The following is a 23,818-nucleotide window of genomic DNA, read 5'->3' on the forward strand; positions in this document are numbered from 1 at the left end:
CAGAACTGCTCAATATTTTTAATAAAGACCAATTGAAAAAAAAGATTTTTAGCCAAAAATTAGTAACAGGCAATCATAAAAAAAAGATTGCCTCCAAAGGTGTACATAGCCTTTAAAGGGGTTATCCAAGAGTATAAAGTGTCCCCCCATGTGCCGGGCCCCCCACATGGAATATACTTACCTAGCTCCTGGTCCCTGCACTGCCACTGCTGCTTCTCCCCGTGCATGGATGAAAACATCCAGTGTTAGGCTCCATTCACACGTCCGCAAATGGGTCCACATCCGACCCATTCATTTTCTATGGGGACGGAATGGATGCGGACAGCACACATGGGGCTGTCCGCATCCGCGGAGTGCGGCCCCGATTTTCGGGTCCGCAGCTCCGCAAAAGATAGAACATGTCCTATTCTTGTCCGCAGCTTGCGGACAAGAATATGCATTTCTATAGGGGTGCCGGGCGGGTGTGTTGCGGATCCGCAATTTGCGGGTCCGCAACACACCACGGACGTGTGAATGTAGCCTTAGGGGGGAAGCAGCCAATGGCAGACAGGGACAAGCCTCCATAGCATCACCCGCGATGCTAGGGAGGCTCGTCCCCGCCGGCCCTTGGCTGCTCCCCCGACACCGGATGTTTTCATCCGTGTACTGGGAGAAGCAGCAACGGCGGTGTGGGGAGCAGGGTAAGTATATTCCATGTGGGGGGGCCAGGCACATGGGGGGACACTTCATACTCTTGGATAACCGCTTTAAGTACAGTTCTTTATTTTAGGTGGATCTTGGACGTTCTCCGGTTTCCTGCTGATAATAGACAACCCTTTTCACTGATGTAGAAACATATAAGGCTTTCGCTGTGGTGTACGTAATTTTGACGGGAAGAATAGTGCTGCATGCTACACTATTTTTCTTGTCAACAGAGCCTGATAACAGAGTTTCTAGGCATTAAAATCATGTCAATAGGCCAGCTAAAATGTGACCCACACTCATCATAACTGGAGTTGGCCGAAACACCTTAGGGTAATCTATTAAGTCTTGTATAGCAGTTTTCTGATGTAAAATAAGTGCAAATTTTTCCGCACGCCATTCCTAGGCTAAAAATTTTGACTTTTTGTGATATTATGCCGCTTTTACCACTTTTGAAAAGTGGGTGGGAAATTGGACATGACTAGCTAGGTAGGTGTGATACCCCAAAATGACTACTGCAAAGAATTAGCATGAACAAAGTTAATGCAATGTTTCTTCAGTTAAAGGGGTTTTCCAAGATTTTAATACTAATGATCTATCCTGAATAGGTCATCAGTATCTGATCGGTGTGGGTCTGACACCCGGGACCCCCACCGATCGGCTGTTCGAGAAGGAGGCAGCGCTTGCAGTAGTGCCACGGCCTTTTAACTGCTTTCTCTAGGCCGTGTGACAACACGTTCATCAATCACATGGCCTAGGAGCAGCTTTTGAGCTGCTACACCGAGCACAGCCGCTATACAATGTACGGCATTGTGCTTGGTAGGATGCAAGGAGGCCGGGGTGCTCACAGGAGTGTCGGGGCCTTCTTAAACAGCTGATCGGCCGTGGTCAGACCCCCACTGATCAGATACTGATGACTTGTCCAGAGGATAGGTCATCAGTATTAAAATCTTAGAAAACCCTTTTAAATGTTGTGATTTGTTATGTACGTGTACTTAATGGCACAGTATGGACAACAAATGGTTAACATCTTGGTATATTGTGTTAGGTTGTCAAAGGATAGACCAGGTCTGCCCCCTGGCTAGTAAGTGTTTAGAGAGTCCAGTTTGAGCAGTACAAGGGAGAAGACATGTTACATCTCCTGCACAGCTAGGCCTAAATTCTGAGAATCCTAATCTCTGAGCCTAAAAATGCCATGGAAGTAACCCTACTACTAAAGTCCCCCGAAGCTTCACACAGGAGGTGTTGTGCTCGTTCAAGGCAGAAAGGCTTTGCTGCTGTGGAAGGATCATTGCTGATGCAGCGTCCATGCTTGGAGACGGATTGGCCACCCCTTTTGCATTTCTGTACCCCTCAGTCCTGGAACTGCAGAAGGACTTAGTAAGAACTTTGTTGCATGCCCATGGTTCGACCGAGAGACTGCAAAGTGTTCTTTAGCGAGAAAGAGGAGTACTATAACCACCATCATTGTTACTGTCCATACACTGCTATTGAGAGAATATTGCACTGTGATATACTGTGAAACTGTGCCATACAACTGTACTGCCCCGATGGCTGCCATGTTAACCTGGAGTGCAGGCAGGCATGACTATCATTTGCATTATCTGTCCTGAAGTGTGCAGAATAACAACGTTATTTCTATTTTACAGTGCAACGTTACCTAAATGGGTACATGCTATCATCCGTCCCCTGGCAGAGGTGGAACTGTATTTTCTTGTTCGTGAGCCATATGCCGGAGAGATAAAGGGTATTGCCAGGACACTTGGAGTTAATGTTGGTGATGTAGTGGCCTTAAACCTATGCTATGAAGCTACAGCGTAAGTCCCTTTACACATTTCATAGCTGATGGTATCATAGGACTAGTTAATATCTTACACTTATGATTGCTATACTTGTTAATATCATGATGCAGAAGCCGGACATTAGTGCATTACAATTATCTTTTCACTGTTATCATTTTAACGTGTGTTCAGATTGACAGCCAGTGTTCCTGGCTACTGCCCTAGTCAAGAGGATGGATCTGAGCCAGAAGCAGGTTCTCTCAATGACATTTTGGCTGTATAGCTTGTCCTCTGTAGGGGTGACCATTGGGCCTAGAGGAATATGCTTGAACATGTCAATTCATTGTAATGAAATGGACTCGGGACATCGTAAATACAGTTACAGGAGCTGATCATAAACGGTCCATATAAAGGAAGTTTGTCTGGGCTCCTTGCCATTTAAAGGATAACTGTCATATTTTCATCAACAAACCAATTTTAGCATATGTTACTGCTGCTGCAGCATAATGCATAAAGCAATCTTTAGTTTCTTCACTTACCACTATTTTCGTTCAGTTTTCCCCTTAGTTACGGCTGTTTTGAATCCTACATTATTAGGATCTTCTCAAGATGGCTCCTTTGCCAGTTCTCTGAGGCCAAAACTGCATTCCCTCAGGTCACATACAAATTTGTTGTAGCCAGCAGCTTCCTGCCAGCCAATCAGATTGGATTACTGAGAGACACGCCTCCTCACTCTGAAGCCTAATGCAGGCATGCAGTGTGAAGGACCGCCCCTCTGTCTTCCTAGCCGGAGACAGATGAGCCATAGAAACGGTATTTTAAGGGAGCAGAAGCTGTATGAGTAATACTCACTGTATTACTCATAAAGCCAATGCATTCCAATACAGAAGTATTGAATGCATTGTAAAGGATTAGACCCCCAAAAGTTCAAGTCCCAAAGTGGGACAAAAAATGAAGTGAAAAAAAAAGTTGAAAAAAATTAAAAGTTTAAAGTAAAAATAAACAAAAACGTCATTTTCCCCAAATAAAGTTAAAAAAAAATTGGTAAAAAATAGGGGGGGGGGGGGGGGGGGGAGTCCGTATCGACCGGCTCTATATACATATCACATGACCTAACCCCTCAGATGAACACCGTAAAAAATACAAAATTAAAACTGTGCTAAATAAACCATTTTTTACAACAGCAAGCGATCAAAAAGGCATACGCCCACCAGTACCAATCTAACCGTCACCTCATCCCGCAAAAAATGAGCCCCTACCTGAGACAATCGCCCAAAAAATAAAAAAACTATGGCTCAGAATATGGAGACACTAAAACATCATTTTTTTTGTTTTAAAAAAGCTGTTATTGTGTAAAACTTACATAAATAAAAAAAAAGTATACATATTTGGTATCGCCTGGCTCTATAAAAATATAACATGACCTAACCCCTTGATGAACACCGTAAAAAAATTTAAATAAAAACTGTGCTAAATAAACCATTTTTTGTCACCTTACATCACAAACTTACATAAATAAATAAAAAAGTATACATATTAGGTATCGCCGCATCCGTGACAACCTGGTCTATGAAAATATCACATGATCTAACCTGTCAGATGAATGTTGATAAAAACGGTGCCAAAACAGCCATTTCTTGTTATCTTGCCTCACAAAAAGTGTAATTTAGAGCAACCAAAAATCATATGTACCCTAAACTAGTACCAACAATACTGCCACCCTATCCCGTAGTTTCTAAAATAGGGCCACTTTTTTGGAGTTTCTACTCTAGGGGTGCATCAGGGGGGCTTCAAATTGTACATGGTGTCAAAAAAAACAGTCCAGCAAAATCTGCCTTCCAAAAACCGTATGGCATTCCTTTCCTTCTGCGCCCTGCCGTGTGCCCGTACAGCTGTTTATGACCACATATGGGGTGTTTCTGTAAACTACAGAATCAGGGCCATAAATATTGAGTTTTGTTTGGCTATTAACCCTTGCTTTGTTACTGGGAAAAATGGATTAAAATGGAAAATTTGCCCAAAAATTTAAATTCTGAAATTTCATCTCCATTTGCCAATAACTCTTGTGGAACACCTAAAGGGTTAACGACGTTTGTAAAATCAGTTTTGAATACCTTGAGGGGTGTAGTTTCTTAAATGGGGTCACTTTTATGAAGTTTCTACTCTAGGGTTGCCTCAGGGGGGCTTCAAATGGGACATGGTGTAAAAAAAAACAGTCCAGCAAAATCTGTCTTCCAAAAACCGTATGGCATTCCTTTCCTTCTGCGCCCTGCCATGTGCCCGTACAGTAGTTTACGACCACATATGGGGTGTTTCTGTAAACTACAGAATCAGGGCCATAAATATAGAGTTTTGTTTGGCTGTTAACCCTTGCTTTGTAAAAGTTAAAAAAAATATTAAAATTGAAAATCTGCCAAAAAAGTGAAATTTCTAAATTGTATCTCTATATTCCATTAATTCTTGTGGAACACCTAAAGGGGTAACAAAGTTTGTAAAATCAGTTTTGAATACCTTGAGGGGTGTAGTTTATAGAATGGGGTCATTTTTGGGTGGTTTCTATTATGTAAGCCTCGCAAAGTGACTTCAGACCTGAACTGGTCCATAAAAATTGGGTTTTTGAAAATTTCTGAAAAATTTCAAGATTTGCTTCTAAACTTCTAAGCTTTGTAACATCCCCAAAAAATAAAATATCATTCCCAAAATGATCCGGGAGGTGGTTCTCTATTTCTGAATGGACGTTCCAGAACGTCCGTTCAGAAACTGCAGCTGCACGCTAATCGTGCAGCTGCTGATCGGGTTGCCCACTGTCAGTGACAGCAGGGCAACCCAGAGAGAAGGCAGGGACAGTGCCCAGGTGTCCCTGCCTTCTGGATCGCTGCATACGCCGAGCGCTGTGTATGCAGAGCAGGACCGGAGAGTGCAGGAGCTGTGTGAGGTCTTTCACAGACCTCCATCAGCCCTGCACTGAGGCTGTACAGTGCTGTATTGCGCTGTACAGCCTCTGGGGGGTGCATTTCTCCTGTAACTGGGGCTACTATGTCAGCCCCAGTTACAGGAGAAATCAACAGTGAAAAAAGAAAAAGTGAAGTAAATGTCCCCCAGAGGTCTTGTATGACGAAAAGTGTAAAATAAAAAATAAAGTGTTAAAAAAATTAAATAAAAAAAAGTTTCACATGTAAAAAAAAAAAAATTCCCCAAGTAAGCAATAAAAAAAAAAAGTGAAAAATAGAAAAAATTTAATAAAATAGACATATTTGGTATTGCCGCGTCCGTGATGGTCGGCTCTATAAATATATCACATAATCGACCCAGTCCAATAAACACCATAAAAAAAAATATTATAACTGTCAAAAAAAGCTATTTTTGTCACCTTACATCACAAAAAGTGCAGCACCAAGTGATCAAAAAGGCGTACCGTATGTCCCACAAAATGGTACCAATAAAACTGTCACCTCATCCCGCAAAAAATGACCCCCTACATAAGAAAATCTCTAAAAAATAAAAAAAACTATAGCTCTTAGAACATGGAGACACTAAAACATAATTTTTTGGGTTTCAAAAATGCTATTATTGTGTTAAAGTGAAAAAAAAAAAGTATACATATTAGGTATTGCCGCGTCCGTAAAAACCAGCTCTATAAAAATATCACATGACCTAACCCCTCGGGTTAACGCTGTAAAAATAAATAAATAAAAACTGTGCTAAAACAACCAATTTTTTGGTCACCTTGCCCCATAAAGTGTTATAATGAATGATCATAAAATCATATGTACCCAAAAATAGTACCAATAAAACTGGCACCTTATCCCCTAGTTTCCAAAATGGGATCACTTCTTGGGAGTTTCTACTGTAAGGGTGCATCAGGGGGGCTTCAAATGGGACATGGCATCTAAAAACCATGTGGAGTTCCTTTTCTTCTGCGCCCTGCCGTGTACCCATACAGCAGTTTATGACCACATGTGGGGTGTTACTGTAAACCGCAGAATCTGGGTAATAAATATTGAGTTTTGTTTGGCTGTTAACCATTGATGTGTTAAAGAAAAGATTGGATTCAAATGGAAAATCTGCCAAAAAAGTGAAATTTAAAAATTTGATCTCCATTTTCCTTTAATTCTTGTGGAACGCCTAAAGGGTTAACAAAGTTTGTAAAATCGGTTTTAAGTAACTTGAGGGGTGTAGTTTCTACAATGGGGTCATTTATGGGGGTATCCACTATGTAGGTGACTTCAGACCTGAATTGGTCCTTAAAAAGTGGGTTTTGGCAATTGCTTCTAAACTTCTAAGCCTTCTAACGTCCTAAAAAAATAAAATCACATTTCCAAAATGATGCCAACATAAAGTAGACATATGGGGAATGTTAAAGGGATTCTGTCACCAGGTTTCACCCCTGTCAGCTAAACATATGCTGATGTTCAGGACCTCATCACGATTCCTAATGTGGGTTTATAAATGTGATCTGTAGCCTTATATCACGGTCGGCGTGGCTATCACATACGTGACACAGAGGGAGGGAACGAGGAAGGCCCTGCCCAAGTGAGAGGGAAGATGGTGACCCCTGACTCACCTGGCGGCTGGCACCTGGCTGCCCTGACGTCCCTAGACGGGTTCCTCACCCGTGCGCCGATCACGTGCCTAAAGCCCTGGCTTTCCCTGAGCTGAGCCCTAGGTAGTGAACAGGGCGATGGGAACACTAGTCCGCACCACTAACTCTAAGGGAAAACACCAAGGGGAGGACAGACAACACAGACACAACATATATTCCCAGGTGGGCGACAACAGGAGACAACAATAAGCCCAACAGGGATCCGGAGGGTAGCACTCAGGAACGACAACCAGGATTAACCACTCCAGTGGGTCAGTATAGATGTCCAGGCAGGAAGCTCTATAACTGGCAACTAGAGAAGTGTGAGGGGAGAATATAAGGAGGTAGGGAGTGGCAGACAAGAAACAGCTGAGGAGGAGAAGCTACGGATCCCTGAGAGAGACAAAAAGGATAGCAAGGCAAACACAGAAAACAATCACTAAGAAATAACGTGATCTTTAGATATAGAGCGCGCAGCCACCCGCTGCGACTTCCTGACCCCGGGTGTAACGGAGTCAGACGTGGCTCTTGATACCCTCGTGACAGTACCCCCCCTTTCACGAGGGGCCTCCGGACACTCAGGACCAGGTCTCTCCGGATGAGAGGCATGGAAAGTCTGAATTAACCTGTTGGCGTTTACCTCTGACGCTGGAACCCACATTCTTTCCTCGGGACCGTAACCCCTCCAATGCACCAGATACTGAAGAGAGCGGCGGACCCGACGAGAATCAACAATTCTGGCTATTTGAAACTCCAGATTACCAGCCACAATGACAGGAGGAGGTGGCAGCGGCGATGGTTCTAGAGGTGGAACATACTTCTTGAGTAACGATTTATGGAAGACGTTATGGATCTTAAAAGTCTGAGGTAGCTCCAGGCGAAAAGCCACAGGGTTAATGACGGCTACTATTTTATAGGGACCAATGAACCTAGGACCCAGTTTCCAAGAAGGAACCTTCAACTTAATATTCCTAGTAGACAACCACACATAGTCATTCACTCCTAGGTCCGGACCTGGCGACCGTTTCTTATCGGCCATGCATTTATATTTACCACTCATCTTTTTCAAGTTAACTTGCACCTTCTGCCATACCGATGAAAGAGATGAAGAAAACCTTTCCTCTTCGGGAACCCCAGAAGACCCCCCCTCTTTGAAAGTACAAAATTGGGGATGAAAACCGTATGCACCAAGGAATGGTGACTTGCCAGTGGACTCCTGATAATGATTATTTATGGCAAACTCAGCTAACGGTAAATATGATGACCACAACTCTTGGTTTTCAGACACAAAACACCTTAAATATGTTTCTAGGTTTTGGTTGGTACGCTCAGTCTGTCCATTCGACTGAGGATGGAAAGCTGAGGAAAAGGACAAGTGAACCCCCAAACGGGAACAAAAAGCTTTCCAAAACTTAGAAATAAACTGGGTTCCCCGATCCGAAACCACATCGGAAGGGACCCCGTGAAGCTTCACGATTTCACTGATAAACACCTGAGCGAGAGTTTTAGCATTATGAAGTGCGGGTAGCGCAATAAAGTGTACCATTTTGCTAAACCTGTCTACTACTACCAAGATAACTGTTTTACCCGCCGACAACGGTAAGTCAGTGATGAAATCCATTGACAGATGTGTCCATGGCCTATTGGGGATGAAAAGTGGCAATAAAGACCCTGCTGGACGTGTATGAGAGACTTTCGCGCGTGCACAAGTAGAACAAGTAGACACGAAATCCATTACATCCTGACGCAACCTTGGCCACCAAAAACGACGAGATAAAAGCTCCAAGGTTGCTTTACTACCCGGGTGTCCAGCAAGTGCCGAATTATGATGTTCTTTTAATAATTCAAGACGCAGGTTTAACGGTACAAACAATTTCTCTGAGGGGCAAGAGGCCGGGGCGTCCCCCTGAGCCTCTAACACCTTTCCCTCTAGAACAGAGTGTACAGCAGAGACAACCACTCCTCTTTGTAAAATAGGTACCGGATCACAAACATTACCCCCTCCAGGGAAACTACGAGATAATGCGTCTGCCTTGGTATTTTTTGCCCCAGGACGATAGGTGATTACAAAGTTAAATCTGGTAAAGAATAGCGACCACCTAGCTTGTCTAGGGGTGAGACGCTTAGCCGATTCTAGGTACAGAAGGTTCTTGTGATCCGTAATCACCGTGACGGGGTGGATTGCTCCCTCTAAGAAGTGACGCCACTCTTCAAGCGCCAGTTTAATCGCCAACAGTTCCCTATTTCCAATATCATAATTCTTCTCCGCAGAAGATAATTTTTTGGAAAAGAAAGCGCAAGGACGCCAATTACTAGGAGACGGACCCTGAGACAATACAGCTCCCACTCCCACCTCTGACGCATCTACCTCGACAATAAAAGGCTGGGAGACATCAGGTTGAATTAGAACAGGTGCCGAGGTAAACCTCTCCTTTAGAGAGGAAAATGCATCTTTAGCGGCGTCAGACCATTTGGAAAAATCTGTCCCCTTCCTAGTCATGTCGGTAAGGGGTTTAACGATCACTGAATAATTTTTAATGAACTTTCTATAGAAATTAGCGAAACCCAAAAACCGTTGTAGGGCTTTAAGGTTCTCAGGAAGATCCCAATCTAAAATTGCCTGGACCTTCCCAGGATCCATGCGGAAACCTGAAGCAGATAATAGATATCCCAGGAACTGTAATTCCTGAACAGCGAAGACACATTTTTCAATTTTCGCATATAATTTATTCGTTCGTAGGACCTGCAGTACTTGCCTGACATGCACCTCATGTGTTTTCAGATCAGCCGAATAAATTAAGATATCATCTAGGTATATGACTACAAACCTGCCGATGAGATGACTAAAAATATCATTAACGAAATGTTGGAAGACAGCAGGGGCATTGGTCAGACCGAAAGGCATAACTAGATTTTCATAATGCCCCTCAGGGGTGTTAAAAGCTGTCTTCCACTCATCCCCTTCCCTGATACGAATCAGATTGTAGGCCCCCCTAAGATCAAGTTTGGAGAACCACTTAGCACCCGCAATCTGATTAAAAAGGTCAGGAATGAGAGGAAGAGGGTATGGGTCACGGATGGTTATCTGGTTTAACTCACGGAAATCTAAGCAAGGACGCAGGCCCCCATCTTTCTTTTTAACAAAGAAAAACCCTGCAGCCACGGGTGAAGAAGAGGGTCTGATGTGTCCCTTAGCCAGACTCTCGGAGATATAATCTTTCATGGCTTGTCTCTCGGGACCCGAAAGATTATACAACCTGGACTTGGGTAATTTTGCCCCGGGAATCAGGTTAACCGGGCAATCATAAGGACGATGAGGTGGTAGTTTCTGACAACCCTTTTCAGAAAAAACGTCCTCAAAGTCCGAAATAAATGTAGGTAGGTAAGCTATGGAGGCGATTAAGCAATTGTTATTTAAGCAATTCTCTCTGCAATGCTCACTCCACTCCAATATCTCCCTGGCCTGCCAATCCACCACTGGATTGTGCGCTACCAACCAGAGAAGACCCAATACCACCGGAGAGGGAAGGCCCTCCAGAACGTAACATGAAAGACACTCATTATGGTGGTCCCCTACCCGAAGGTGTAAATTACGAACAATGTGGGTGAGGTTTCTCTGAGACAGAGGAGCAGAATCTATAGCGAATACGGGAATAGGTCTCTGCAGCGTACAGAGAGACAAACCCATAGTGCGGGCAAAATGGGCATCAATCAAGTTTACCCCTGCTCCACTGTCTAGAAAAACAGAAATAGACTCCGTCTTAACACCAAAAACAATGACCGCTGGTAACACAAATTGAGATGTTCGTATGGAGGAAACGTATACCCCCCGGCTGACATCCTCCGCACAGCCCGGGGTTAGTAGTTTTCCGACGGTCTTTTGTTTTTGAGAAAGGAGGGACAGACATTAATGAAATGACCCCTCCCCCCACAGAAAAAACAAGCCCCCCCCTACGGCGAACCTCGGGAGGACGGACCTGACGAGAAGTTCCGCCTAGCTGCATAGGCTCATCTAAGTCAGTACAGGCTGACTGTTGCTTGGGAGAGGTAACCAATTGCTCCGGAATTTTCGATCTCTCCCTAAGACGTCTATTTATTCTGATAGAGAGGGACATAACAGCATCAAGGGAAAGGGGGGTCTCATACAGCGCCAGTGCATCCTTAACCCTTTCAGATAACCCAGAGCAGAACTGACTCCTGAGAGCCGGGTCGTTCCACTGAGTATCCGTAGCCCACCTACGGAACTCTGAGCAATATTCCTCTGCTGACCGATCTCCCTGTAGGAGTCTCCGTAACTTTGACTCAGCCAGGGCGACTCGGTCAGGGTCATCATATATGAGAGCCAAAGCCCCAAAAAATCCCTCCACTGACTGAAGAGCCTGAGAACCAGGGGGTAACGAGAACGCCCAGGATTGCGGATCCCCCTGAAGCAGGGAAATGACAATCCCTACCCGCTGTTCTTCATGACCTGAGGAGTAAGGGCGCAACTTAAAATATAATTTGCAGGCCTCACGGAACGTCGCAAATTTGTCCCTTCCCCCAGAAAATCTGTCGGGAAGAGCAACCTTGGGTTCAGTGACCCAAAGCAACCGCTGGGGGTGCGGTCTGCTGCATTTGCTGCTGTTGTTGGAGAACAGACGCCTTCAATCCTGCCACCTCCAAAGACAGGCTTTGAAGCTGTTCTGCCAAGGCATCAATAGGATCCATATTGGATTCTAAGTAGAGAGAGAAAAAAAAAAAACAACAAACAAAAAATTATATAATTTTTATTTATTTTTTTCTCAAAAAGTAAGGGCCAGTTATAATATCACGGTCGGCGTGGCTATCACATACGTGACACAGAGGGAGGGAACGAGGAAGGCCCTGCCCAAGTGAGAGGGAAGATGGTGACCCCTGACGGCTGGCACCTGGCTGCCCTGACGTCCCTAGACGGGTTCCTCACCCGTACGCCGATCACGTGCCTAAAGCCCTGGCTTTCCCTGAGCTGAGCCCTAGGTAGTGAACAGGGCGATGGGAACACTAGTCCGCACCACTAACTCTAAGGGAAAACACCAAGGGGAGGACAGACAACACAGACTCAACATATATTCCCAGGTGGGCGACAACAGGAGACAACAATAAGCCCAACAGGGCTCCGGAGGGTAGCACTCAGGAACGACAACCAGGATTAACCACTCCAGTGGGTCAGTATAGATGTCCAGGCAGGAAGCTCTATAACTGGCAACTAGAGAAGTGTGAGGGGAGAATATAAGGAGGTAGGGAGTGGCAGACAAGAAACAGCTGAGGAGGAGAAGCTACGGATCCCTGAGAGAGACAAAAAGGATAGCAAGGCAAACACAGAAAACAATCACTAAGAAATAACGTGATCTTTAGATATAGAGCGCGCAGCCACCCGCTGCGACTTCCTGACCCCGGGTATAACGGAGTCAGACGTGGCTCTTGATACCCTCGTGACACCTTATTTTGCTAAAAAACAGCTTTTACTAACCTGTCACTCAAAGAAATAAGGTGCCCAAGGGGATGTCAAGGGATGCAAGGTGCCCGCCGCACCCACCGCCGTTCGTGCCCAGCGCCGCCTTTCCAGACTTCTGCGCCGCCTCCTAATCTTCTGTGCCGCCTCTCGCTCTCCCTCCCTCCCCCCTCCTCCTGCTGTAAGATCTCGCGCGTGCGCACAGGGCTCTGAGAGGCTGGCGCCAGAGTGCAGGTCATACAGGGGGTTGAGCGAAGTGCCGGCGCATGCGCACTTCGCTGTAAGAAGCCAAATGGAGAAGTCCGCACGGGTGCATCAGGCAGAGCCCTGTGCGCACGCGCGAGATCTTACAGCAGGAGGAGGAGGGAGGGGGGAGGGAGGGAGAGCGAGAGGCGGCACAGAGGATTAGGAGGCGGGCACCTTGCATCCCTTGACATCCCCTTGGGCACCTTATTTCTTTGAGTGACAGGTTAGTAAAAGCTGTTTTTCTAGCAAAATAAGGCTACAGATCACATTTATAAGCCCACATTAGGAATAGTGATGAGGCCCTGAACATCAGCATATGTTTAGCTGACAGGGGTGAAACCTGGTGACAGAATCCCTTTAAGTAATAAATATTCTATGAGGTATCACTTTCTGTTTTAAAAGCAGAGAAATTAAAATTTAGAAAATTGCAAATTTTTCAAAATTTTTGGTAAATTTGGGATTTTTTCATAAATAAAGGTGAAATATATTGACTCAAATTTATGACTATCATGAAGTCACGAGAAAACAATCTCTGAATGTAAAGGCGTTCCAAAGTTATTACCACATAAAGTGAGATATGTCAGTTTTGCAAAATTAGGCCTGGTCAGGAAGGGGGCAAATGGCCCTGATTGGAAGTGGTTAAGGTGAAATAGGGCTGAGTCCTTAAGGGGTAAAGGAAACCTGGTGGTAAAAAGCCCATATAAAAGGAAGTATGGCTGGGTAACTTGCAATTTAAAGTCAAAACAAACCACACCTGATACTTACACACTAGAGACATGCCACACAAATCACTAACGCTCTGGACATGCCACACATAGTTTATCACTAAGGCCGGGTTCACATTACCGTTTGGTTTTCCGTTCTTCTGGTCCGTCAAAAAAACCAACGATCCTTTATTTTGAGCATCGGTTATGCTCAGTGATGCACATTCTGCATTTGTTTTAGCCATTTCTGTCTCAGATACGTTATTTTAGATTGAAGACAAAGTACTTTGCTGGTTTTATGCTGTTTTCGACAATTGGGTGGTACGGAGGCGGAGAGGGGGCAGGATGGGGAAGAGACTCTGGCCTTAGCAAATTTACTAACATTTATGTTCCATCTACTCCAGCCAGGTTGTGTAGTAGTTTTCAAGCCAGTTGCAGGGACTGCCATAGAGGCGCCTAATTTAAGTCTCAGACCCGTTTATAGTTTAGCCATCTCTTACAGAAGCTTAGGGGAGAATCTAAGGCTGGGTTCACACGAGCGTGTCCGGATTAGGTCCGGATGCGTCCCGGTGTGTTGCGGCAAACCCGCGCGAGTAGGAATGCAATTGCAGTCAGTTTTGACTGCGATTGCGTTCCGATGTTCAGTTTTTATCGCGCGGGTGCAATGTTTTTTGCACGCGCGTGATAAAAAAACCGACTGTGGTACCCAGACCTGAACTTCTTCACAGAAGTTCAGGTTTGGGTTAGTTGTAGTGTAGATTGTATTATTTTCCCTTATAACATGGTTATAAGGGAAAATAATAGCATTCTGAATACAGAATGCATAGTAGGTAATCAATTAAGGGTTAAAAAAAATAAACTCACCTCCTCCGCGTAGTTCCCGGTCTCTTCTTTACTTCTTTAATGATGAACTACAGGCTAGGACCTGTGGTGACGTCAGATCACATGCTCCAATCACATGGTCCATCACCATGGTGATGGACCATGTGATTGGAGCATGTGATCTGACGTCACCAAAGGTCCTTTAGCAGACAGCTCATCAGAAGAGACTGGGAACTACGCGATCAAGAGGAGAAGGTGAGTTAATTTGTTTATTTTTTTTAACCCCTCCAGCGCTATTTTACAAAGCATTCTGTATTCAGAATGCTATTATTTTCCCTTATAACCATGTTATAAGGGAAAATAATACAGTGAATAGATTGTCACCTAGCAACCATGCGTGACAATCGCACCGCATCCGCACTTGCTTGCGGATGCTTGGGATTTTCACGCAACCCCATTCACTTCTATGGGGCCTGCGTTGCGTGAAAAACGCAGAATATAGAGCCTGCTACGATTTTCACGCAACGCACAAGTGATGCGTGAAAATCATTCCTCATCTGAACAGCCCCATTGAAATTAATGGGTCCGGATTCAGTGCGGGTGCAATGCGTTCACCTACCGCATTGCACCAGCGCGGAAATCTCGCCCGTGTGAACGCAGCCTAAGGCTGGCATAAAAAGATGGTCTTAATAAGTGACCCCCTCTTTCTGAGTGTGCACACCAGATTAAGCTTGAGTAGCTACTTACTAGGAACATAATGATCTAATATTTTAATAGGTATCAACTACTAGCATTCAATATTTGGATCCACTCTGTCCAGATCTTGTGTTCTGTTTGCAATAAGCTTTTCTACATCCATGACTTTTTTGTTTCCCAAAAACCTACCATCCTTGGACACACAGAAACATGACTAACACCCTCTGACACAGCCTCCCTTGACACACGTTCCAATGAAACACTCCAGACATGGTGGAGGTGTTGGCATCCTCCTACCAGGTAACTGCTCCTTGAACACCCTTGCACCCTTCAACCTTCCTTCTTTCAAAATTCACTCTGTACTCATCTATCCTCCCTCCAACCTCCAAATAGCTGTCATCTATCGTCCACCAGGCCCCTCTACTGTCTTTTTTGATCATTTTAATACACTTCCTCTCAGCTGACATCCCCACAATCATCATGGGTGATTTCAAAATCCCTATTGACACATGCCTCCAAACTCTTATTTTTTACTTCCTCCTTTGGCCTCACAGTATGGTCCTCCACAACCACCTACAGAGATGGACACACTAGACCTTGTTTTCACCCGCCTCTGCTCCCTATCTAATTTCTCAAACTCTCCTTTCTCCCTCTCTGACCGCAATCTTCTTGCATTCTCAACCACTATCTCTACAGCTGCCCCTCCAGTCCATGAACTAGCACACACATTCTCTGACTCAGTCCACCATATCTTCCTTCCATGATGCTGACACAGCTGCTTGCAAAGTTACAGAACAAGGTTGGAAGAAAACCCACAAGGAAGACTTCATCACATACAAACAAGCGGAGCAGAATGGGATTTGTAGTACATCCAGCAGTATCAAACACAGTTCCAAACAATTCTTTCCAAACAGCGATGTATGGATATAAACAAATACTACTTTAACTCAACAAAGTATCTTTCCCTCTGCAGAATCGAAGGCTACTTTCACACTAGCATTAATATTTTCCGGTATTGAGATTCGTCACAGGATGACAATACAGGAAAAAAACGCTTCCGTTTGTCCCCATTCATTGTCAATGAGGACAAAACGTAACTGAACAGAACGGAATGCTCCAAAATGCATTCCGTTGCATTCTCATACCGGAGAGCAGTTTTCTTTCTGTCATGGGAAGCAGAGTAAAACGGATCTGTCCTCATTGACTTGCATTGTGGGTCATGACGGATCCGTTTTGCTCCGCATCCTATGACAGAAAGAAAACCGCTGTTTAACTCTGACACAATAGAAAACAGATCTGTTCCCCATTGACTTTCAATAGAGTTAATGACGGATCCGTCTTGGGTATGGTAAAGATAAAACAACCGGATCCGTTCATAACAGATGCAGATGGTTGTATTATCAGTAACGGAAGCGTTTTTGCTGAACCCTGCCGGATCCAGTAAAAACGCTAGTGTGAAAGTGGCCTAAAGGTCCATTCACGCATCCATATGTGTTTTATGGATCTGCAAAACACGGACACCAGCAATGTGCCTTCCACATTTTGCGGACTGCACATCGCCAGCACTATAATAGAAAATGCCTAATCTTGTGTGCAATTGCGGACAAGAATAGGACATGTTCTATTTTTTTCGGGAACGGAATGCGGACCCGGAAGTGTGGATCCGCATTTCCAGATCCGGACAGCACATAATGTGGCCCCATAGAAATGAATGGAGCCTAAGGCTGGCAAAAAGGTTCTTGCAATCTTGTCTGTAATCCCTGGGCTGAGGAGTACAGAATTAAGATACGGCTAGCCAGGACCATGTCAAAGTGTAGAAGGGTGTATTAGCAATGTCCTTCTCAGTGCTGTAAAGTCTTTATCAGCCTTAGGCCTCATGCACACGACCGTTGTGTGCATCCGTGGGCGTTGTGCCGTTTTCCGTTTTTTTTTCGCGGACCCATTGACTTTCAATGGGTCCGTGGAAAAATCTGAAAATGCACAGTTTTGCAGCCGCATCCGTGATCCGTGTTTCCTGTCCGTCAAAAAAATAGGACCTGTCCTATTTTTTTGACGGACAACGGTTCACGGACCCATTCAAGTCAATGGGTCCGTGAAAGAACACGGATGCACACAAGATTGGCATCCGCGTCCGTGATCCGTGGCCGTAGGTTACTTTCATACAGACGGATCCGAAGATCCGTCTGCATAAAAGCTTTTTCAGAGCTGAGTTTTCACTTCGTGAAAACTCATATCCGACAGTATATTCTAACACAGAGGCAGCAGGGGGCAGTCATGTACACAGTTCTTAGTATATTCTATCTTGAAGCGTCCCCATCACCATGGGAACGCCTCTGTGTTAGAATATACTGTCGGATCTGAGTTTCACGATCTAACTCATATCCGACAGTATATTCTAACATAGAGGCGTTCCCATGGTGATGGGGACGCTTCAAGTTAAAATATACCATCGGATTGGAGAAAACTCCGATCCGATGGTATAATAGGGACTCCTGACTTTACATTGAAAGTCAATGGGGGACGGATCCGTTTGCAATTGCACCATATTGTGTCAACGTCAAACGGATCCGTCCCCATTGACTTGCATTGTAAGTCAGGACGGATCCGTTTGGGTCCGCACGGCCAGGCGGACACCAAAACGACTTTTTTTTTTATGTCCGCGGATCCTCCAAAAATCAAGGAAGACCCATGGACGAAAAAACGGCCACGGATCACGGACCTACGGACCCCGTTTTTGCGGACCTTAAAAAAAAACTGTCGTGTGCATGAGGACTTAAACAGATTCTGGGCCTTCCTGTTTTTTTTTATCTCTCTTCCCGGAGTACTGTAAAGTAGAGATGGCATTCTTGATGCAAAGCTCCAAGGAGTGAGTACATTAGCTTCTTCTCACTTCCTCCATTAGCACACGACTAAGGCTACTTTCACACTGGCGTTTTGGCTCTCCGTTTTTGAGATCAGGGCTCTCACAAGCGGTCCAAAACGGATCAGTTTTGCCGTTAATGCATTCTGAATGGAAAAGGATCCGCTCAGAATGCATCAGTTTGCCTCCGTTCCGCCTCCATTCCGCTTTGGAGACGGACACCAAAACGCTGCTTGCAGCGTTTTGGTGTCTGTCTGACAAAACTAAGCCAAACGGATCCATCCTGACACACAATGTAAGTTAATAGGGACGGATCCGTTTTTTATGACACAATCTGGCACAATAGAAAACGGATCCGTCCTCCATTGACTTTCAATGGTGTTCAAGACGGATCCGTTTTGGCTATGTTAAAGATAATACAAACGGATCCGTTCTGAACAGATGCATGCGGTTGGATTATCTGAACGGATCCGTCTGTGCAGATCCATGACGGATCCGCACCAAACGTGAGTGTGAAAGTAGCCTAAGTCCCTCACCTAGATTCCTACAGGGGCGGACTCCGGATTGTTAACCCTGACTGATCCATACAGAGCTATGTGGGTTGCAATACATCAGAACATTCTACAACAAGAATGAATTTGCAAGTACCCTATTCTGGGGTACTGCATATCTATGTTGGAGATAGGGAGGATCACATTTGGTCTGTATGCAGACAATATTATACTATTCTTATCCTCCCCAGATCAATTAATGACTTTGGCACCTATTTGGGACTACTGGTGAACTGGGATAAATCAGTTTACTTGCCAGTAAGTGGAGGGTGGTGGGGTGGCCCATCTCATATCAGGAGATTGAGTGGTGGACTCATTTAAATACCTCAGTATTGTCATTACAAAGTTGCATTCCCAAAAGCTCCAAGACAATATTCACCCTCTCATTGCACATGTTTGTGACAAGTTCAACATTTGGAAATCATTACCACTCTCTTTGGCAAGCCATATTAACTTGATCAATCGGATTAGTCTCCCTTAATGACTATATCTATTCCAACATCTGGCAGAACCTATTCCAAAGCACGTGTTCAGAGAATTAGATTTACTTACTAGATCCTTTATTTGAAAATGGCCTTCCCTGATTATTACTTATAATATTTAGCTGGTCAGTTACAATATTTACGCTCCTGGGTCACTCATCTACGACTGAATATCGCGTTGGACATTATCTTGACCTTTAGAATATGTGACCTGTGTTGGAGCACACAACTCCGCTCTTCAGACCCCTACTCCATCTGCATGACCTTGCCCAGTTGAACTGGAAAGAATTGATCATTTTACCGTTAATCATTGCAGACATGTGGAATGACCAGAGTCTGGATCATTTAGATAGTGTCCAGGGGATGGAGATGGCGTGTACGGCTTTTGGTAAAAAATTTTTTTACAAAACATATTCATTTCTTTCACTTATCTGGCCACCAAATATATAATTCCTTAAACTGTGTTTTCCTCCTATCTACAACTTTGCGCTTCCCAATTTCCATCTGCACATAGAACCTTTTCACATTACCCCCTATGTATTTAAAACACAGGGTCCCAGGGGACTAATATTGGCACTTTATACACATCTAGTACAGAATAAGCCTATGATAAATGCAAGTCACAAATACTATCACTCTCAGATTTGTCAGCAGAGCATTTATTAATGTGACATCTTAAAGTCTGACCTTTAACAATGTACTCACTCAGTTATATACCATCCATCAGATGTATCTTACACCAGTTCAAATGTACAAAATGGGTAGAGTAACTTCTACCACGTGTTGTAGATGTCAGGTGTTAAAGGGGTTGTCTCACTTCAGTAAATGACATTTATCGTGTAGAGAAAGTTAAAATAAGGCACTTACTAATGTATTATTAGTCATTTTGCCTCCTTTGCTGGCTGGATTCATTTTTCCATCAGAATATATACTGCTCGTTTCCATAGTTACGACCACCCTGCAATCCATCTGCACTACAGGAAACAGCACCAACCTATGTGTGCTCCCACAATCCCGGCTACCAGAGAGGCTGGTGCTTTTTTCTATAGTGTGCAAACACAACCACCTCTGATGGATTGCAGGGTGGTCTGTAACCATGGAAACGAGCAGTGTATAATGTGATGGGAAATGAATCCAGCCAGCAAAGGAAGCAATATGGACAATCACAATACATTAGTAAGGTCCTTGTATTAACTTTCTCTACATAATACATGCTGTTTTCTGAAGCCAGACAACCCCTTTAAACGCCATCTTCTGGCACATGATTAGGCCTTGCACTCCTATCGTCCAATATTGGATCTTGGTCTCTCCAGGATATTATTATCGCTCCCAGTTTCATGTACTCCCAGTTTACCTGCTGGGCCCATTGGATGAAGAGATGTAGAATTATCATATGCTACTCTTTCGCAGAGAATCTGTGTTCTTAGCCTGTAAGTGTATTGCCCTCAGATGGCATAGTGCTAATACTCATACTCTTAGGGGCCATTCACATGAGCTTATTTTTCTGTCCGCATCCATTCCGCAATTTTGTGGATTAGATGTGGACCCATTCATTTCAATGGGGGCCGCAAAAAATGCAGACAGCACCATATGTCCGTTCCGTGGCCCCTCAAAGAAAAAATAGAACTTGTCCCATTCTTATCCGTATTTGTGGACAAGAATAGGCATTTCTATCATGGAGAAGGATGTTCCGTTGCACAAAATGTCGAAGGCTTACGCTCGGTATCCGTGTTTTGCAGACTTGCAATTTGCAATCCTCAGAAACAGATACCGTCGTGTGAATGAGCCCTTAGCATGTTGAGATTACAAATGACCCAAATACTATCAGATGTGGCCCTGGTGTTCAAGTATCGTAACTCTCCACTTAAGTTTGATAAGGTGTAATTCGCCACTGACAGCATTCTCCCTCGAGATCGGCCACTTCACAGGGCAAATCATGATTTTACTTCCTCTTCCGTCTATATAATGTTGCTTATCGTGTAGTCTTTTATGGGTTCCCAAACTCCACAATTAGTCAGCCACTAATATTTTCTATTGTATATATGTGTACGGTATTTCTAAATGCCTATGTATGTGCTATTTTTCTGTACATCCTATGTTCTGATTTATCTTTTTTTCTATGTTGTACTGTTAAAGGGGTTATCCGACTTAAATAAATTCATTCTAATTGCTCTTATTATAGTCTATTGAAAGTTTTTTCTAATCACTTACATTAGCTATCTTTCTCCGTTTGGCCAGTTCAATTATGGGTCATGTGACCCCCGACGTCAGCAAGCCGGTGTTCTGCCACCTTTCTATACCCGGAAGTGATGTAGCTGCACCGGAAGTCACGTGGACGCGTTGGAATCAGCTGGAGGAGGGGGTGTGCGCGCTGCGCAAGCGCATTCGGCTAAAGTATGTTAATCTGGCAGAATGCCCCTGCATTTTCCCAGCCCTCCATTTCTTTACTATCCATCCATCTCTTTCTTTACCATCCATCTCTTTCTTTACTGTCAATGGCGGCATAGAGTTAGTTTTAGCAAAAGCCGAGCGCACAAATTAATGTCGATTACGGGCTCGCGGCGTTCTGCCAGATTACTATACTTTAGCCGAATGCGCTTGCGCAGCACGCACACCCCCTCCTCCAGCTGATTCCAACGCGTCCACATGACTTCCAGTGCAGCTACATCACTTCCGGGTAGAGACTTTTGTCCGGGTATAGAAAAGTGGCAGAACACCGGCTCTGGTGATGACGTCTTGTTTACAGGCTTCTCCCTGCTTGAGGGAGTGGCCAGGCTCTGTAAACGAGACATCAGAGCCTCTGGTGCCCGCCCCTCTCCAGCTCTTCTCACACTGCCTCGGCGATGGTATGCGATCGCTCATGCGCAGTACATACCAGAGCCGAGGCGATCTCTTCCCTGGCAGCAGGGTATGTTTCTCCCTCCTGCACTCACTGGGGCTAGAGTTAGTGTGATCCCCTCTGCGTCTGGGGATCGTACTTACACCCATGTTATCCCCCAACAACTACACATTATACAGTTATCACCCCCTGGGAAAAATAAATATATAATAGTCCATCATATTTTTTGATTCAGCTATATAAAATCCATATATGCCACCAATATACAATGCTCAAAAAAATAAAGGGAACACAAAAATAACACATCCTAGATCTGAGTTAATTAAATATTCTTCTGAAATACTTTGTTCTTTACATAGTTGAATGTGCTGACAACAAAATCACACAAAAATGTAAAAATGGAAATCAAATTTTTCAACCCATGGAGGTCTGGATTTGGAGTCACACTCAAAATGAAAGTGGAAAAACACACTACAGGCTGATCCAACTTTGATGTAATATCCTTAAAACAAGTCAAAATGAGGCTCAGTAGTGTGTGTGGCCTCCACGTGCCTGTATGAACTCCCTACAACGCCTGTGCATGCTCCTGATGAGGTGGCGGACGGTCTCCTGAGGGATCTTGTCACGAGTTGGAGGTCCCAGGAGAGACCACCGCGTCGTCAAGCAATAAACCAACAGAAATCAGGTGCAGACACACAAGAGTTTATTGCACAAACAAAAACCAAGGAAGGCAGCACAGACAAAACATGAGCTCTATGTACCGTCAGCACAGTGGGAGAAAACCCCCCACTGCGCCACTGTCTAGTAATACTCCAGAGGGACGTGACTAAGCAACTCCTGGTATTCACTAGGGCCCCAGATGGTAGGGTTAGACTTTGCAGCAGGAAGTTGCCAGGGTCCACTCCAGAGCGTGAACTAGACAGTGACAGCAGGAACGAATGGACAACAGGTACCAGAAGGTACCGACGGCACATAGACATACATAACAGACAGGCAAATACAAACAGGGCAACTAATAACACAAGCAGGAATACATAGCAAGGAAACAGGAGTGACAATGAGCAGAGAAGGACTTGCTCCACCAGTAGTAAACTGCATGGCCTTACTCATGGCACTCTGCTGCAAAGAAAGGTGCAACAAGGGCTTGCTGAACAGAGACATGAATTCACACAAGGTAACTAAAACATAACTGGCAGAACAGATAACAGAAACACAGGAAAGAGGACATCAAAGAGGACGGGAAAGAGGACGTCAATGAACAAGTAGGGAAACCCACAGAGCACAGACAGACAGACACGGATCCCATGGGTCAGCAGCATGGGAGAGTGAGTACAAACAAGGAGCAGGACAAGACAACACACACCAGGAGAGATGACCCAGAACTGAGGAAACCTCAGCCTTATATACAGGTTCCATGGGTGCAGCAGAGAAGCCACACCCATGGAGCAGACAGAGGATTAACTCCTAATAGGCACACAGGAGAGTTAACCCATAAATAACCACAAATGACACACAGGAACGGAGCTGCAGCGAGAGCATAGACAGAAGGTCACAGCCAAAGGTAACGACTGTGACAGATCTCCTCCCAGACCTTGACTAAAACATCTGCCAACTCCTGGACAGTCTGTGGTGCAACGTTACGTTGGTGGATAGAGCGAGACATGATGTCCCAGATGTGCTCAATTGGATTCAGGTCTGGGGAAGGGGCGGGCCAGTCCATAGCATCAATGCCTTCATCTTGCAGGAATTGCTGACACACTCCAGCCACATGAGGTCTAGTATTGTCTTGCATTAGGAGGAACCCAGGGCCAACCGCACCAGCATATGGTCTCACAAGGGGTCTGAGGATCTCATCTCCGTACCTAATGGCAGTCAGGCTACCTCTGGCGAGCACATGGAGGGCTGTGCGGCCCTCCAAAGAAATGCCACGCCACACCATTACTGACCCAATGCCAAACCGGTCATGCTGGAGGATGTTGCAGGCAGCAGAACGTTCCCCACGGCGTCTCCAGACTCTGTCACGTCTGTCACATGTGCTCAGTGTGAACTTGCTTTCATCTGTGAAGAGCACAGGGCGCCAGTGGCGAATTTGCCAATCTTGGTG

At 44.8% G+C, this 23,818-nt stretch overlaps 1 protein-coding gene across 1 annotated transcript in view; it reads left to right on the forward strand.

The window, feature by feature from the left end:
• The window catches only part of NAAA (N-acylethanolamine acid amidase), a 67,391-nt gene that overhangs the window by 5,109 nt on the left and 38,464 nt on the right, over window positions 1-23,818 (forward strand). The window contains exon 2 of the mRNA XM_040417953.1: window positions 2,331-2,498. Coding sequence (XP_040273887.1) covers window positions 2,331-2,498 — 168 coding nt within the window. The remainder of the gene's footprint in view (window positions 1-2,330; window positions 2,499-23,818) is intronic.

The sequence above is a fragment of the Bufo bufo genome, chromosome 2 (assembly GCF_905171765.1).
Source record: "Bufo bufo chromosome 2, aBufBuf1.1, whole genome shotgun sequence".
NCBI lineage: Eukaryota > Metazoa > Chordata > Amphibia > Anura > Bufonidae > Bufo > Bufo bufo.